The 19,655-nt window shown below is 41.0% G+C and overlaps 1 protein-coding gene across 4 annotated transcripts in view; it reads left to right on the top strand.

The window, feature by feature from the left end:
• Nucleotides 1-205: 205 nt before the first annotated feature.
• The window catches only part of etv6 (ETS variant transcription factor 6), a 31,981-nt gene continuing 12,531 nt past the window's right edge, over nucleotides 206-19,655 (top strand). The window contains exons 1-2 of one of the 4 annotated variants that reach the window (XM_073480306.1): nucleotides 206-665; nucleotides 5,631-5,757. In XM_073480306.1, the coding sequence (XP_073336407.1) occupies nucleotides 636-665; nucleotides 5,631-5,757 (157 nt within the window). In that variant the 5' untranslated portion in view covers nucleotides 206-635. Of the gene's footprint in view, nucleotides 666-4,332; nucleotides 5,534-5,627; nucleotides 5,758-19,655 lie in introns of those variants that run through there. The other 3 variants (XM_073480305.1, XM_073480303.1, XM_073480304.1) reach the window with 3 other exon arrangements.

Here is a 19,655-nt window from a genome sequence, read left to right as displayed (position 1 = left end):
ACAAAACACACACAAAACCAGTGTGTGTGTGTGTGTGTGTGTGTGCCTCGATCACACTCTTCAGCCAGTCAATGCTTTGAGACCTGCTGCTGATTTCCTGCTACGGGTTTCCCTTTAAAAGGGGGCAAGGCTCAGTGCTGGGAATTCACGTCATTTCGCCGTTTTACACACATCCAGATCAATGAGAGAGAGAGAGAGAGAGAGCACAGAGGAGAAGGACACTCTCTCGCTCTCTTTTTTAGCCTCGCGCTTCCAGGAAGGGATTATTAACCAGCACGCTGCCGACCCGTGAAGGGAAAACACACGCAGACAAAAGAAGTTTTTTCGCAGCCGACAGCCCGCCGCGCTATGGAGCCGCCGGCCAGCGGATAAACTGAGCACAACACAGGCGGGCTTACATGACAAAAACAACTTCTTCTCCCACCACAACAACAAGCCGAGCACTGGGACTGGACGCTTCTTCTTCTTCTCCTTCTTCTTCTCCTCTTTCTTCTTCTTCTTCTTCTCCTTCTTTTCTTCTTCTTCTTCTGCTGCTCCCGCCGCCGCCGTGTTGCGTTCGCTCCAGGAGAGGAGATAAAGAAGAGAGGAGCACAACGGAAAAGTGGAAGGAGAAGGAGTGAAGTTGACGGGAGATAATGTCTGAACCCTCCTCCGCTGCGAACAAGGTAACACGCTCGCCTTTTCTCCCCCCTTCTCTCCCCCCACTTAAAGGTTTTTAATCCAGTGTGTCTCTATATTTGTGTGCTGCCTTCACGTCACCTCTCCCGGTCGTGTTAGCGCCATTCAGTCGAGGCGCGTTTGTTTTGCCAGTCATCTGTTGCTCGCGGCTCCTCCACCACCTCCACCTCCATCTCCACTCCGCCGGTGATGGGGAGAAGTCGTGACCGTCTGCGACACGCTCAACGTTTGGTTTTACCGCCCGGGAAAAAAAAAGTGATCAAAGCCGGCGAGGCGAGCATGTTGTAACCTACACACACACACACACACACACACATACAACACCTCTGTACAGGTGGGCAGCGTCACAACAACACATCAGGGAGCTCTAAAAAGTCACTACATGGCGGGCCTGTTGCACATGTAATCATTATTATAATCTGATAACTGATGAATTATTGTGATCATGGTTTGATTGTAAATTATTGAGCAAAAATAAAATCAAAAGCCAAACATGTGTTTACTCCAGCTTCCAGATGTGACAGTTTGCTGCTTTTGCTGCATTTCGGGCGATCAGATTAAACCAGAACTCTGAAAACATCACCTTGGACTCTTGAATATTAGCATTTTTCACTTTTATTTTTGTAATTTCTATGAAAATATGAATTGATTTGAATATTTTCAGGCACTATGTAGTTTTGGAGGAGAACTTCAAACTTTAGACATTTTAATTGAAAAAATATAAAACTCATACATATTTATTTTTTCTTCCATAACTGAATAAACAAGCTGTTCTCAGAGAGAAAACACTGTTTGGAGTTAGAAAAGGTGGCAGGGTCCGCCAAATATAAACAAAGTGAAACGGTACGAAATTGTGTTCAGTCGGTTTGTTGATTCAGTCATGAAAACAAAGAGAGTTTGGTTACTGAGTTTGTTTAGCCAACGAAGATCTTTCTCTTCTGATTAACCCCCCCCCCAAAAAATAAATTAATCAATAAGGTTAGTTGCAACACTACCTTTTTTAATATTTTAATTATTAAATGGATATTTGCTTGTCAGACTGTGTAAACAATCCAAAGTCAATCTGTGCTTGTGATGGCGTCTGTCATCATGTTGTAATCTAACTGATCAATCTTTCATTAATCAGTAATGAAAATAATCCATAGTTGCTCCCCCACAAAAAGGAACATTTCGAAAGATTAAATTCAGTAATGATAAGAACAGACTTTGCTTTGAGTCCCAGTCGGAACTAGAATTAAAAAATGTAATAATTGATGAATTGTTTGCATTTTTGTAATCAAACAAACAACACAGACAAATATTCACTTGTTCAGCCTTCTCAGGTGTGAGGATTTGCTTCTTTTTTTTTCACATTTCATTAATCAAAAAATACATTGACTGCTTAATCAATCATATAATAGTTGCAGCCCTAATAGGAACATTTATAGAAATATTATTTTGGGTGTTAAAGGAGCACTATGTAGTTTTGGGAAAGAAATGTTAATTGGAAGAGAAAGATCTTCAATGAATGTTTTTTTTTATGCCTAAACAACCTAAATAAACAAACTGTCTTTGTTTTCATGACTGAATAAACAAACTGACCTTAAAGAACAACACAGTTTCATACTGTTTTACTTTGTTTATATGTGGAGGACCCTGCCACCTGTCTAGCTTTAAACAGTCTTCTGGGGACCTTATTTATTCAGTTATAGAAAAAATAAATATTTCTGAGTTAAACTGAGTGTTCAAATTCTGAGTTTGAATGTCTTCAAAACTACAAAGTGCCCCTTTAATGTTGGCCTGAAAACAGTACAAGCTGTTCAGCGACTGGAAGTGTAATACGGTGTTTTGTTTATGAGGGATGTCTTCTCATTAGTGAGTCTGATGTCAACGCTCGATTGCAGTTGCATGCTGAAGAGCGACCAGCACTCCCCTGTGAGAAGAACTCCCCATCACCTTCATACTGCAAATCCCTCTGCCTCTCCTGCAGCATCTTAATCACAAGCTTTGGCCTGACTGTCGCCTTACCACTAACCTAACCTCTGTCTGGAAAACTGAATTTTTAGAAAATGATTGTCAAGCCAGAGTAGAGAAGCGTTCGCCTCTGAGGGGAGGAAATAAAAGACTTAAAGATTATTGCGCGGCGTCCCCAGGAAATTCCTGGTGCACACAGTGTCGCAGGTCTCAGAGTGGCTGGGTGGTGACAGTGTAGTGGAACTGGTGGGAGTGAAAGCAAAAAAAAACTAAGCTTCATTTCCTCAAGAAAATGAAGTGGCTTCATGTTCTGCCCTCATTTACAGGAAAGGAAAGCAGTCAACAGAGAAAGACCGCAAACTGGAAAACCTCATACCTAAAACCTACATTAAATGAGTGTGCTGCACAATAGCAGACCGAGAGTATCTAAAATCTCAGAGTATCCTGAAGACAGCCGGCTGCAAATAACATCTGTTGTCATCGTGGAAGAATATGCATATTATTCAGTGTCCTACTGCTCAAGGTGACAAATTACTGGATGTGTCAGACCAGCATTTCAAACCACAAATGATCTAATTTAGAATCATACAAAACTGAGAAGGGCAGCTAATCGTCACATTTGCAAAACTGAAACCAGGAAATGTTTTTCTTTTTTGTGACTTTTTTTAAAAATCCATCAATTCTTGATAATTGGATCTGATTTCACGCAGGAACACTTCTCAGCTGAGGGTTGATGCTCATTTGATTCTTCTCATGTTCAAACATGGATGGAGTATTTGCTCTGTGGTTCACGACTGGAGAGGTAACTGGTATTGCTTCAGGTCAGGGCTGGGCGTGATGGCCTTAAAATAATGTTGCAGTAGATGATATCTTGATATCAATATTGCGACCACATTGTCAGGATGACTACTGATACTTACAAAATATTAACTCAATGAGATTTTTGATAAGTAATCATCAGTAATGTGGATGTAATGACTAAGTAGAGCAGTCTGGTAAATTCAGAAGATTACATCACTTATCTGTAATTCAGCCCTCAAAACCAGAAAAAGAAAACACTTATGCCACATTACAATCTAACAATATCTCCATAATCTAAGATGATATGTAGTCTCATATCCCAATGACCATATTATATCAATATATTGCCCAACTTATGGCAAATAAAAATGGTAAAAATACATTTAATAAAGTACTGCAATCACTACTGGTTGTTGTTGCCACTACATCTGGCTTGTACTGACTCATGAAGACAAGGGACTAAAATAGCGACCGTATACATCCTTGAAACATCCATCAAGTTCTGAAATACAGCATTTATTTAAATTATCATGGTTTACAGTTTTCCATGACAGGATTAAAAATTACTCTTGAGGTCTGAATCCGATATTGGTCATTTTCCCTCACTTGTATGTTTATTCAAGGGCTGCAGCTATCATTAATATTCATTATTGGTTAATCTGCTTACTATTTTTTAAATAAATTGATTGTTGATTCTATAAAATGTCAGAAAACAGTTAAAATGTCTATCAAAGTTTCTGTAAGCTGAGGGGGAAATCTTAAAACAGTTTTCCCCCTTAATAAACAGTGTAATAATAATAATAAGCAGGGACCCCCTACTGCGTATGTTGTATAAAATGATGTTGCTTATTAAACTGGGTCTACAGTGATGTGTAGCTAACTGGCTAATATCATATGTGGTTAGCCACACGTCGTCAAATACAGGAGCCGCTTTGTCACTCTGTGTTGTCTCATACATATACAAAACGTACCCTTTAGCACATTTTTGTGACATGCCATGGCATTAAAGTAATCAAATGATTAAAGGTCCAATGTGTAAGAAAGTTGATTTTTAAGTCTCATTCCCAACTTTTCAAACATCGATGCTGTGGGATTGTAGTTCGGGTTTGTCATTTGAAGTCTCATTACTTGATCTTGGTGCATACCTCCGCCAAGGCCCATTCAGTCAAGCCTAATCCAAAACTCAACAGCCCTCTTTCACTCTAAATTAAACCACTCTTAACTGCTTAACCATAATTTAAACTGACTACATCTATGATCTGCATCAAACTGTACTCACTCATAGATACCAGCCAACTAAATACGCCTGATTTTTTCACCAAGATCCATCAATTACTCCCTGAGACATTAACGAAAATGTTGAAAAATGCCCTATCTTGCAATGTTAAAAACAAGTGAGAAAAAAAATTCCTGGATTCGTCCCTTTGTCTGGATCTGCACCAAAAAGTTAATGGCATCACCTCAAGCTTCCTCACACCTCACCTCTCAGTGTTGTCATGATACTGGAATGTCTAACTTCGATACAATACCTTGGAAAATAGTGAAATTCGATGTTAAGTTTGATGCAACAGGGAAAAACTGAAACCACATTGATAGCTTACAATTAAATTTTTTATTCAAAGATGCATATAACAAGGCTTGTGTGCTGTGTATCAAGCACAACAGCATCTTAGTTAATGTACTCCTGGAGGTGGTGGGGCCATGCGGGCACTACAGCGGTGTACATATTACATAGCTCTCGGAGAGGAGAATGCAGATGGTACTGGACGTTCGATACTGCAAAAAATGATTACTGAAATCGTTTCAAATAATAAATATTTTTGACAACACTAAAGAAAACAACTGCTGATGTAAATCCAGCTGCTTTGTTTCTGAGCCTCTAATGTATCTTGAAGCCACTTTTACAAACACAACATGTTGGTGTAGGACTTAAAGAAGCAACACGTGCTAAAGCATGTATGGCATTTTGAAAATTTGTGTCTCCAGAATACGACTTCACAGCACAACAACCCCGTGTGTCGGTTTGTTAGACGCACACACTCCTCTGTGTACAGGGATGAGGCCGCGGCTAGCCGATGTTGTGGGTGCACGGCGAGGTGAGGTGAGGCGAGTTGGCGTTGGGGCTGTTTGGGTTCAGGGCCGGTGCATCGTGGAGCTTTGTGAGCCATGCTTTGTGTCTCTGTGTCTATTCATAGCAGGAGAGGAGCTCTTTCAGTCCTTCCGCGAACCCGCTGCCAAACTCCACTTCCTCCCCCGTCCATGCTCCTGCCGCGAGGCCAGCCAGCCGAATGGAGGACGAGCCTGCCAGGCTGCCTGCGCACCTGCGTGAGTCACACACACTCTCACACACACAACCAGATGAGCAGTGACTCCTACACACATTGATCAGTCGGTCATTTGAACAGGACAGATTGATTTTTGTCCGTGTTTTTAGTACCTTGCACTGTAAATGTTTCTGTAAGGTTGAAGCTGTGATCTTGGAAGATATTTGTATTCGTCTCATCCCATAAACCACCTGTCAATCAAGCCGTGTGGGCGGGACTGTGACATCTTTGGATTTACTGTAGATCCGGTTTGAGCTTCTGCTGCAGGTGGTGATATCAGAGAGGTTAGAACAGCAAACAGAAGCTGTAGACAGTCTGTCAGAATCAAAAGGGCCAACGTGAATGACAAAAAAAAGCGTTGCGAAATATCACTTCAGTTGTTAAAACCTATCACATCCAATCATGACAACACACACATCATAATCATTGCATGAGCGCCGGCCCAGTCACGCTGGACCTCTCAGCTGGGAGGCGCTGAGGCAGAACCGGGGGTCAGACACCTGAACCGTACACGCTTCCACTGGACCAGAACTGACAGACCTGGCTGCAATGACCAACAGTTACAGCACAGTCGGGTACAGATAATGCAGAGCGGAGAGCACACAGGGGCTGGCAATGATTGAAGAGGAAAGGATGGCAAATAATAGGTTGAGGGCCGGGGAGAAGGAACTAAGAGGAACAAAAAAACTCCTCAAAACTGAAGTGTAGGAAATGGATGCAGCTCGTCACAGTTTGAATGACAAACAGGACAAAGTAAAGCTGGACGAACGCTAATATTCATCCATTATGTATCTGCATGTTTTCTTCTTCAAGGATCCTATTTTTCATTGAGCCCTTCAATACACAACATGTTTAATTTACATTTATTCTGACCTTTGAGCTAGAAGCATCCTTGAACCCCCTTGAATGCATCAGCAAGGTGAATTAGTCCCTGCCTGCTACTGCATTAAGAATAATGAATCTCTGAGTTAATAGAGGCAGCAAAATGTTTTGCCATTACGGTCAGAAAAAAGGTGCTCAGTGACGGCCATGATCCTGACAACCGAGCCAATCAGAGCCTAGGCTGGTTCAAGAGTGGGGATGTTATAAACCTTGAAAAGCAGTAACAGAACAAAAGTGTTGTTGATGCAGCTGAAGGAAAAAAAAAAAAATCATAAAAATAACAACTCTTAAAGTGACATAACATGTTTCTCCTCTCACCTAGAAAAAGTTTAAAACTAATTATTTTTTGTTTCGTCTTACAACCAATACCTTAAGGTGGCTAATATTAGCTATTGTTAGCAAACTGAAGCTAGTCATTGTTGTATTCAGTTATTGTTATGGAGTCAGTTGACGGATGGGATGACTCTTTTCTACTTGTATACTGTTACAATATATTGGGTTGCAGAGGTACCTACTGAAGTTGGCATGCTAACCAGCTAGCTGCCCACAGCTCATGTCTCAGTGGGGCTGCTCTGGTCCTCTGAGCTCCCAGTCTGGACCAGTAGATGCAAGGCTAAACGAGCTGAATGGCTAATGGCAGCTGTAGTTAGCAGAAGTGAGCTGTTCCTCTGGGGATATGCTGACCCGTTTTTTGTTTTTAATAATTGAATTCAACAGGTGGCCAGTTCTTGCATATTGCACGTTAAATGGACAGATTTCTTTGATTGACGTGGAGTTAATTGCACTAGCGTCCATTACTGAATGTGTTTTTTTTGTAAAATGACAGCTGTCTGAGGGCTAAATATGACAAAATAACCCCCCTCTCCCTAACAGAAAAGAGCTAACATGAACATGTTGTAAGACTCAGTGCTAAGGTAGGATAAAAAGGCAATTCAGACTGATTATCAGGCTAAAATCGGTCCATATTAAAGGCACCCTGTGGAGATTTTGACCACTTGTAGCACTACAGAGTTTTGTTTGTATTGCTCATTAAGACACGTGGGCATGTGGACACGATTCATATCCTGCTGTTGGTTTTACCATTTCCTTTGAGAGACAGCCGGTGGGTTAACACGTTACCAAATGTGGCAATGGGCTGACAAAGGCTGTGAAGAAGAAAACTACTTGAAAGCAAACCTTCTGTAGATGTTAACAACGTAGGATTTAAAATATTTTTAAAAATCAGGTTTGCAAATCAACTCATTTCTTAGACCTCAAGAACAGAGATGGCGTGTTTGTGTAAGAAGACACGCCATCTCCTGCGCCACACCAGACTAATAAAGACTCCCGCCTGAGGGGGCTTGGTTTCGGCTAGTTTCAAGCCGGCACAAAATAGAGGCCTTTGTAACAAACGGTTGTATTAACGTGACAGCTAAACAGTACACTCAAATATGTTTTTGAAACATATGAGGCGAGAAGAAGGTGACACAGTAACAGAATCTTGGTTCATATTGGATCGTCACTGTGTAGTCTGACTACCCACATTGCCAATTTTCAGGCCTTTTATGAGTGTTCCTTTAAACACCAGTATCTTAAACTGGTATGATACAGCCGAGATGAAAGAACCAGCATGTCACGATTAGCCAGAGTAGCTGGAATCAGACTTGTTTCTGATGAGTTCTAGTAGACACTGGAAGTCATTTAGCTTTTGTTTAGAAGCACTGATTGTCTAGTAATTGGCTACTTTGAAACAGAACAAACCACATGTATAGCAGGGGGAAAAAGAGACAAGGAAAACCATTTCCAGGCCATTTTCCATTTAAATTTACCTGAACTGGTTTGGATCTGACACTACCTGAACTCAGTTTTGTTAATTGAACCAATAGAGGAAGCAAAGTGAGAAACAAACAGTGTGCAGGTGAGGCAGTCGGTGAAATATGGTTATGAAATGGTGTAAATAAATGAAATGAAGCAACACTGTGACATTTATGGCTCTCCGGGGCTTCGGTTCGGTTGCATTGGCTCACTGTTGCTTAGCCAATCACAGAGCAGGCGTGGCTGGAGCCGTGCCAAGAGATATGCTCCATGTTCAAAGAGTAACCCTGCGCCGCTTTGTCCATGCGTCCGTCAATATTTAACCAGCTTATTTATTTTTTTCTGGCAAGTGTGAAGTTCAGGGCTCTTGTGGGGGCGATGGGCTGGGCGGCTTACCGGCTGAGGCTGGATGAGACGCGCAGGAAACTCCCTCAGCCCACTTCCTCTTTTGCATTGTTGCAGAAAAAGGAAGAACGCTCAACAGGTCCGCGTTGAGTTTCCTGCCGAGTAAACCGATGGGTCAGTTCACATCCGCAGACATGTGGAAGTCCTGCTTTGTTTTAATCAGATTTCAAACACAGTTCCTCACACAGACATGACTGTCACGCTTCTGCAGGAAAATGTCTCTTCTCTTTTTTCTCGTCAGTGTTTAGTTTATGGCCGCCGCTGGTCGGGATCCACTCTCCTCCGTCAGACAGACGGCAACATGTCTTTGTCACCGCGCACACAGTGAAACACCTCTGCTCGCCCCCTTTTCTCCTCCTGCCTGTCTAAACACACATGTGCTGGAAAACAAGCCGTCCATTAACCCCCACACTCAGAGGGAGTTCTGTCCTGAGGGGGGAGAGGGAAGGAAGAGAGGAGGAGGAGGAGGGAGGAGGAGAGGGAGGAGGAGAGGGGGGGAAAAGACAGAAAGAAAAAGAATGAGGGAGGAAATTGCAGTGTGGGCAGAAATCCGCCTTCTCCATTTCCTGGGGAGGAAGTGGATTAGATCGGGGAGAGTTGCAGCCTGCTCCTCACACTAAAGAATGCTACCAGACTCGAATTTAACCCTTTCAGCCAGACATCACTGTAACACACTACACACCCAAACCTCATGAGAATATGTGTGTAATGAATTATTTTCTGTTCACTCCTTACTTCTATTTTCATTAACTTCCTTCCTGTTTAGATCCTTGGCTTCATCTTTTTGTGTTTTGTTTTTTTTGTCATCTCCTTTGTGCATTAACAGGTTATTCATGTTCTCCTCTTTGTGCGTCCTTTCTGTTCTTCTCTGAATTTCCAGTGAAATTAGTTGGAATAATTCTTTCCATTCGTTAGAACAGACATTTTCCTGTGAACGGCTCTGATTTTGTGCAGTGTGACAAAATGTGTTTTTAATAACATGAAATTTAAGAGATAAGATCTTTCTGAAGAAATGTTTGGTTCCCGAGATGCTCAACGTTAATGGAAAAGTAAATACATACCATAGATATTGTATATGCAGATAAAAATAGATTTGAATAAAGGTGAAATATTGTGCAATATTTGAGTTAAAGTGCAGTTGACAGTTTCAAAGCAATACATAAACTGTACAGAAAGATGCATCTAAATTACTGTATTAGTTTGTAAAAAAAACAAAAAAAACAAAACACAAGCATGGAAAGATAAAGTACTGAATGAAAACTGAGAAGCACTCTGTATGGAGTTTATTTAGTTTATAAAGTGAATATGTGAAATGATGTTACAGCTAAATTGCATTTTCAGTGCATTGTACTTATGATAAATATACAAATGTATACAAATGAAATATAACAATGTTACTACCAAAAGTTGAATAATTAATATTTATGTCTTATAATTACCAGTAAAAAACATAAAACCTCAGGCAGCTCCTGCTTCTGATTAGTTACCATAATATAGAGCAACATCTGGTCTGTGCTTGTTACTCAGTTCTGTTACTAACCAAGTTATGGATCCTGGAGTATACACTTACTAGAGTCTGTACCAGCTGCCTGATAACCTCCAAGGTGACAACAAGACTTCAGCACGAAAAGGTTGAGCACATAAAACCCAAGTGAAACCATAACTTTTTTACACTTTGGGTTTTGTTCAAGTAAAACAAGATATCAGTGTTGTCACGATACAGGAATTGCTAACTTTGATACAACAACTTGTAAAATATCGATATTTGATACCATTTTCAAAACCACAGGGAAACATTGACACAACATTGAGAATAACACTTTAGATTTTCATAGAAGACAAATATAAAAAGGCTCTGACAACGAGGTAAACATTTTCAAAAAAATGTATGTCAGTCTGTATGCTAAGCTATACTAACCGTCTCCTGGCTGGAGCTTCAGATCTAAGAGTGGCATTAATCTTCTCGTCTAACTCTTTCTGCAAGAAAAGGGAGTTACCACACTTTCCAAAATGTTGAACTACCCCTTTATTCCTTCTTTCTATTTCCTTGTGTGGTAACACTTTCTATGGAGCCCATGTCTAGACTGCATCATAACACATTATGAACTATAATGTGCTATAATGCACCCATAATGCTGTCTAATCATAGTTATTAGCACTCAAGAATATTGAACTCATTATAATTTCATTATTTTATAAGGTCAGGTATCAATACTTAATATAATAATTGCTGGTCACTCGCAATTTTTGCAAGTATCATAGTGTATTAAAATTCTCATAGCTGTCAGACATTATAATAATTTTATAACACATTATAAACACTATAATGCATTATAATATGATTTTGAGTTACTGTAAGTGGCCGTTGGGTGCTTTAAGTAAAGTAAAGAAATCCCCTGTGTCATAGGCTGATTTAATACATTACAAGCGGGTTATGAATCACTATGAGTGGTCATTGTTTGCTCCAAGTAAAGTGACAAGAAAAAGAGAAAAAAATACAATAATCCATTACACTGATATTCTAGGGTGTCAGTGGTGGGGACATATGACAACGGTCTTCCACATATGAGATTTTAGGCATCAAAATTCATTTAAACTCATTTGCTCGTTAACATTTGGTGGTGCTAGCTTTTTTTAAAATTTATTTAAAATTTTTTAGGCAAATTATTGACTCGCCATGCCTTTATGTGTTTATTTCAAAAAGTGGTGGGAATATGTCCCCTGCAGTGTAAATAACACCCATATGCTAATATTTATAATGCATTGATAATACGGCTGTATAGGCGCATTAAAACGCATTATAGGTGTATTCATAATGTGTTGCGTTGTGGACATAGAAAGTGTTTTTAGGTAAGTGATTTGAAGAGCATGTTCCTCCGTTTTATTTAGGCGCACGTCAAATAATGGTCTTTTTAAGAAATAGGTGGAGCCACATTACATCACGTGAATTACACATTTGTAAAAAAGAAATATATATTTTTCGATTCCATTGTGACTTAAAAAAAAAATCACAGCAAGCTGGGTAATATAAGGCATCATTTTGGCAGTACTGGTCTAAAAGCGGACTAATGTACAGCTGTAAGCGGCTAGCGGAGGAGTGCTGTCAACCACCGTTGATGTCTTGTTTGTGCTTCTGTGCCGAGACAGGTAATAAGTTGCCTTGGAGAGTTTTTCCCCGACACTCGCAATGAAGCAGTGCTGATTTTAACCGATGAACTGGATTTGTTGGGTTCTAATACAATCGAAAAATCCAGGCAAACGTCGCTCGACACGGCGCCCACGTACTTGGAGCGTGACGCAACCGAGAGCTAGTCATTGGGACAACACTGAATTATTTAAGGGCCTAAAACACACGGCGTCCAAAGTGATATTTTACAATAAACATGCAGGAATTACACAGAACAGTAGCTGCAACAGGAGAAATATCTTACTGGGTGATTAAAAAAAAAAATCTATGTCCATGGAAACAAGACTGGCTGGTTTCCTCGGTATGTGTGTGTGTGTGCGTGCATGCTCGTGTGTGTGTGTGTGTGTATATACTCACAGCTGGGTTTGCACTATGCATGCTTGTATGAGTGGGTGGATGAGTGTGAGTGAATCTTGTGTCTTTGTGCAAAGCTTGCCAGAGGTAGTGTAGGTGTATAGTCTGTGTGTGTGTGTGTGTGTGTGTGTGTGTGTGTGTGTGTGTGTGTGTGTGTGTGTGTGTGTGTGTGTGTGTGTGTGTGTGTGTGTGTGTGTGTGTGTTACCGTACATGACTGCAACACCCCCCCCCACCAACTTCCTTTGGTCTCTCTCTCTCTCTTTCTTTGTGGTATATTACCCATTTTACTGTGTGGGGGGATTGGTGTTATAAAGTATGCCGTGTGTGTGTGTCTGTGTGTGTTTATGTGTGTGTGTGTGTCTGGTCTTTCTGAGGGGAAATTTCCTGCCCCTGGAAGCAGCTCTTGTCCTCAGGAATTTCCTGAGTGGGCAGACGGCGCTTCCTGAATAAATGTTGTTGTTGTTGTTGTGTGTGTGCGTATGTGTGTGTCTGTGCGTGCGTGTGTGCGCGTGTGTGTGTGTGTGTGTGTTTAACTGGCTCTCTTTTCTCCTCTGAAAGGGAAACTGTTCTCACATGCCAGCGAGTGAGCTGAGCGCAGCCCCCTTCTCTTCCTGTTCGCGACACACTCCACATGGCGTTTCTAACAGAGCTTTACTCTAAACACCACAATGAACACACACTGGTGAGACTGAATGATGGCGTGTTGATTTCTGGATTTAAGAGGAAAATTCACAAACGCACAAATGCTCTTCTAAAAATCGAGTTATTGAAATCACTTTTCTTTCCTTCTCTACAAACACTTTGGTTTGATTTCCTTCCACACAGGAGTTGATATGTTTTATATCTCCGGCATGTTTAGAATAAAAAAAGAATAAGAAATGCTGGGTATTTAGCAGACCAGCAGACCACCTACAGATTTCTCCAGTTTCAGGCAGGAAAGTTGAAATGGGAGTTTTGTTATTGTACTCTCTGAAAGTTGGCAAATGTGCAAGAGACAGACACAAAAATCTTCAGAATGAAAGCACCAGGGGCTGAGATATCCTTACTTTTAGTCCCAAGTATGATCCAAAAATCTGAAAAACTGGATCTTACACTTCCCATAATGCAACACCCACGTTTATCTCACTCCTCATCTTCTCAATTTTAATGTACATGCAACAAATGTAGTAGTTTTTTTTAAATTCAACATTCTTTACTGTTTTACACCACCAGAAACGGATAATAAATTCAAACTGTGACTTTGGAATAACAATGCATATTCAACTCCGAGATGGCAACATTTTTTCACACAGGCTGAGAGAGGGGGATGGTGTGCAACAGATGTCCCCAGCTGGACTGACTAGGGATGCTGCGATCATGTAATATGGGTCCTAAAGGTGTAATATGTAAGAATTTCGTTAGCCTCGAGCCATTTGTACCTCTGATAGTCCGATAGAAAACGGCACCAACATTCCCCTGGTGCTCTGAGCTCCCGGTCTGGGCAGAGTTGGCTAATATGACCGCTAGCTGAATTCAACAGTTGGCCAATACTTACTTTAACCTCTAGGCTTCAAAGACGCTGTGAAGATTTAGTTCTTTAATATATTTTTTATTTTTCCACCGTCTTTTGGAGGTTTCATACCACTAGATGTAATTTATTTAAATGTTTTGCAGCTTTGAATAGCTTGTATATTTCCTTTAAGCACTGTAAGACCATAAACACTATTTAATGAATGATAATAAGTCATTTTTACAGGGCTCCTGACTTTTATAAATAGGCCCATACTTAATGTTTTCTTTTTGGCATGAATTCAGAATTAGTCATTTGGAGTCTTTCTGGCCTATCTCTGCTCACAACGCTCATCCAGAGCAACTGAATAGACATTATACACCTGTTTTCACGTATTGTATAGAACTCCCTATGACTAGTCAGTCGATTGTTAGTTGTTGAATTGGCCGAGTTCCCTGTTCATTGACAGGTAATTCTGGAAAATTCGATGTGAAAACCCTGCAAAATTGAACACACATTTGAACACAGAATGGCTGTGTACTTATGGTGGGGGGGTGGTGGTCAGTATTTGACGACATGAAAAGACTCAAAAATTTGCTATTTTTCATCAGAGTCACATTAATTGTCAGCGGATGGCGTTATTCTCTCATACGGATAAAAAACAAAAATATATATGAAATGCTAAAATGGCGTGCCAAATATACACAGGCAGCCGTTAATATACCTGGGCGGACCGCCCAAGTAAACTATACGTGTGGGAAACACTGCCTACCACTTAAGATTGAGACAGCACTCGCAATCTTTAGTGGTAGGTAGTAAAATACTTGGCTCCGCAATGTTAAAAACCTGGCTGTAAATGAAATCAGTAACCAGTGATTACTGGTTCAGGGAAAGCTGAAAGAAAAAGATTTTGACTGTGCAAAATTGTTTGTCACGGTTTACTTGTACACTTATGCAACATGGGACGAGAGTTCACAAGCAGTCATTGTTTAAGACGAAAGGGGTTATGAAACACTGTCAGGAAGCCCTCAGTAGAAGTGATCACCTAAGTGTTAGACAAAATGCTGACTTCACTTTCTTCACATGGAAAGAAAACAAAGAGTATATACAGTGTTTACAGTGTGTGTGTGTGTGTGTGTGTGTGTGTGTGTGTGTGTGTGTGTGTGTGTGTGTGTGTTGGGGTGGGTTCAGACAACCATGGGCCTTTTGATTTAACAAATGTCTTTGAAGCTTCTGCATTTTCAAAAAAAAAAAAAAACGAGGGGGGGAGATTGGCTCCTGAACAAAAGGAAGAGTGGCAGTTGACGCTGGATTCAGGAACTAACCTACAAGAGCCGGCTTGCTCCTGCGCTCAACAACAAGCTATCAAAAACAGGTCGCGCTACTTCCTGGCCATAAAAGTTCCGTGTGATTGATGATCTGTTTTATGTTTGTTTTGACTGGATGGAGTCCAGATTTGCAGGACGGGGACAGGCACGTGCATGCTGGTGGAGGAAGCAAAGGATGAATATGAAAAAAAAGGAGGGGGGGGATCTCTTGACTGAAAAGTAAAAGTGTGTGTGTGTGTGTGTGTGTGTGTGTGTGTGTGTGTGTGTGTGTGTGTGTGTGTGTGTGTGTGTGTGTGTGTGTGTGGAGGTGGATTTTCCCCTGCCGCACCCACCTGACAGGGAATCGATGTACGGAGAGACACACAAAGCAAGCGGAGATGAATAGTTTGTGAGGATTCACTGTGGAGATGTGTTGCTCTCATACCCACATGTCCCTGAGTCAGGGTGTCAGAAGGTCACGGCCAGCCCCCCCTCCACCTCCTTCCACCTTCCTCCTTCCTTCTTCCTCCTCCTCCTCCTCCTCCTCTGTCTGGTGAAAGAAAAATCTTTTCTCTATTGAGATAGCAAGACCAATATCCGCCTACTTTCTGCTTCAAGAGAAAAGGCAAACATTCACTGAAGGACTGAGTGACTAAGGAGCTTTGAGTTTGGAGAGCAAAGTCCCAGCCTTCCTGATGCAGCAGTGCTTTTTCTTGTTTATTTAGTTATAGTTCATTCAGTTCAGGCTACGCTGAAATCCTCCGTCTGAGTCGTGTCTTTGTGCAGGCTAAATTTAGACTTAGAGTTTCTAACAGAAGACAATATCTGAGACTTTCATGTTCCAGTATGACTCAAAATACAGTATGCGTGCACTTTTGTTCCATTTTTAAAATAAAGAGAAAGGAAATGCTCAGGACTATATGACGCGCTACAGAAGTCTAACACATCCAGTTAACTGTTGTTTCTGACGCAATTCCTGCACTTTACTTATTACTCACTTATTGAAAACGCACCTGAGACTGAGAACTTGGCACTCATATTCTAAGATTTAACTTTTGTTTTGTCTCACTCATCAGCCAGTGCTACTGAAAACTTAAATGGTCGATTTAATGGCTGAAAATTTACCAAGCAAGCTAGAAAAGGAGAGTTAAAAACAGTCTGTTGTCTGTGGATCCATTTTATTGTCCACAGGAAAAGTAAACCGGCTGGTAAGGAGGTAAATTTGTGTCTAAATATGTCTTGAGAAGCATCAGCTCAATTTGTGTCCCAATTTTCTACTACATACTAATGATGTATAATGAACTTAGCTATGGCGTTAACTAGCAAAACACTGGTTTTAATGCTGACATTGTAATGCTAGCTTCGTCTTAAATGTGTTCCAATGACCTACAACATACTAACGCGATGACATCAGCTATGCTTAGTTAAAAATACCTGCTAGCTGTAAGGTTAAATAGCAAAAACACTTGTGTTAATGCTAACATTGTAATGCTAGCTTCTCCAAAAATATTTCCCAATGCTATACAACATACTAATGCTATGACGTCAGCTACGCCTAGTTAAGTATATCTGGTAGCTGTAAGGTTAATTAGCAAAAACACTGGTGTTAAGCTAACATTGTAATGCTAGCTTCTAACATTGTAGTGCTAGCTTCTCCGAAAATATGTCCCAATGCTCTCCAGTATGCTAATGCTTCAGTCTGGGAGGACAGCAGTTAATATACCATTAAATGTAGTCTCATGTTTCATACGAACGCCATTCACCAGTGAAAGTCCATCAAATGGTGTCTTCAGAATTGACAATGACACAATACACTAAAATTGTTTTCAAATTGTATCACTTTGTTACTTTCTGGCACAGCATCAATTTTATTATTGAGTTATACTTATGAATTCCGCAAAAATTTAAAATATTCACAGGATTTGTGCTTTTCTTTGTGTTCTTTCTTTATAAATGGCATGGAAAAGTCATTATTTTGGGGTTTTGAGTCATTGTTCAGAAAACAACTGGAAGGCATCATTTTGAGCCTGGGTTAGGTATTTTCTTCCTATTTTACAGACATTTTATAGACTAAACCATTAATCGATTAATCACAAAATTATCCGTCGATGAACTGATAATAAATGTATCATTAGTTGCCTCCCTTGCTGGAGCAACAACAGAATTGTTTCTCTTTTATGAGCTGTGAGCCGGTCCTCCCATTTCCATTCTATATTGCATTGTGGGATGGTTATACTTTGGTTAGTCACCATTTTTTCCCCAAGGGTCTGGGTTAAATAGAAGAATTGGATGAGTAAATACTGGAGTTAGCTTGCCAATAAAACAATTTAACCTAACCTAAAATCAGTCAGATCAGTCCAATCCAAAACAGACAAAACAAAAATGAACAGCATCAGTTCTTCTTTACTGAGCTTGGATCGAGCTGTAAGAACATTAACCCAAAACCTTTTAAAATGGCCCCCCGAGGTGGCCGTGAAAGTTGAAAGTGATTTTTTTTTTGGTCAGTCGAAATAACAGCACACAGTCGTTGCAGTTTCCAGTTGGGTGAGAGAAAAAGAAACGACAGTATATCAGTGGCGTGAGTGTTGGAGAAACGTTCCGAGCTAAGCAGAGATTTTGAACGGGACCTTTTAAGCCTCACAGCAGGACGGACCTCATTAACTCGTCTGGCTGTGAGGGGAAGTTGAGGGCTTCTGTACCGCAACAACGAAACAAGATACCAGTGATCTCATCCTCCTCTTCCCTTCATTCATCCCAAGCGCTTATGAGTTGCCTTGGCAACTTGTGCGCCCTGTGTGTGTGTGTGTATGTGTGTTAGTGAGCATGAGCGGGGGCCCGAGAAACCACAGAGTGAAAATTATGTGTCATCAGAGAGGATTAGGAGCCCACGGTTTAGTCAAGGGTTTGGGATCTCGCTCCTGTCGTGCTTGACGCTTTTATTCAATGTAAACACACACACACTCAGAAACACACTCTCACGCATACACTGTCATGAGCACTGTAAACCTGTGATGCAGGGACTGATGACAAGGAAGACTGAAATTGATTTTTCTTCCTCTTGCAACAAATCTGTAAGAGATTCTCTGACAGAAGACAGCCAGAGAGGACATCAGTGTGTGAATGTGTTGAAGGATCGGAGTGTCGGGGTCGAAGGGGCTCTCTCTTCGTCTCCTCTCCTCTCATTTTTCTTTCCACCTCTAAGTAAGCAAAGGATGTTTGTGTCTCACTGGCTGCGCCGAGACAGAAAGTTTCCCATCATGTTTAGAATCAGTTCCTGTCTAGATCACATGGATATGAGATAAAAAATAAGATCTTGAAACTGGCAGCTTCGGTGTGACTTGAAATCAGAATGATCGGCGTCGATAAGGCTGTGTATCTTCATGATTCACCTAAAGCTGTCATAGTCTTTGCCAGCCTGCTGAGAGATGTGAGCGTAGAGGACAAAGAGACACGTCAATGGAAAGAAGAAACCATGAGTGACTTGACTCATGATTTCTTTCAAACCTAAACATTCAGACGGTAGCTGAAACCGGTTGCAGAGACAGATTCATACATACAGTGCAGTCATCTGAGCTCTTCTGCTTTCATTGATTTACGCAACATTGATCAATTTATCTTAGTATTAGATATATAGGATGGAACAATATAAGAACTATTACGGATCACGATAGCACGCACTTGGGATAAGTTGACGGTGGAGAATTTCTTTGCTCAGGATCATTGTAAATATCCTCACAAGTGACCTGTAAAGTGCAGTCCAATAGTGATTTTCTGATATATTTTGAAATGCCACAGTCTGCATTTCCCATCTTATTTAAAAATTCAAAGCCATGGCTCATTAAAACTCCGCTCGCCCATTGTATCCCCCCCAAAAAAGAGTTAAATCAGCTGTTTGAAAATACTATGGAGTTCAAACTAAAGAGCAGCAGAGGCCTGGGACTAGATTAGACTTTAAAACAGGTCTGCCTTCAGGAATCCGTAAACACGAAATGTTACGATAAGTTTAAAAAATTTGGAATCAAAATTAGAACTGGCAGTTGTTACGGAACCTTGGATCAATCAGCCGTCTCACGTGGACTTACATGGAAGTACCAATCTCGGCACAGCAGGGAATGGGGAGTGACGATAGGGGAAAGTAGACTCTGAGCCCTCAGGTGGATGCTGGGGTGGATTGAACTTGAATTAACGGCTCTGGCAGTGGCAGCAGCAAAAAGTGACAGCATGGCTTTCAGGTGATCCATAATAATGAAGGGTGCCTTGGATATATGTTGGAATCAGAGTATGCCATGTGAGTGCGGTGGCTGACTGGAGTTGATCGCCTGAACTAGCCTGCAGGCTTTCCTTCATATATTTGTTACATCCCAGAATAGGTATGAACAGTCAAAAGAGTCAGACGAGCAAGAATTCAGGGCTGATCATGACGTCCCGCTCTGTGAGCTACATTTGAGTTCGGGCTTATTATCTGTTTCCCTTCCTGTTC

Source organism: Pagrus major, chromosome 14, assembly GCF_040436345.1.
Source record: "Pagrus major chromosome 14, Pma_NU_1.0".
NCBI lineage: Eukaryota > Metazoa > Chordata > Actinopteri > Spariformes > Sparidae > Pagrus > Pagrus major.
This window is presented reverse-complemented; position numbering and strand designations above follow the sequence as displayed.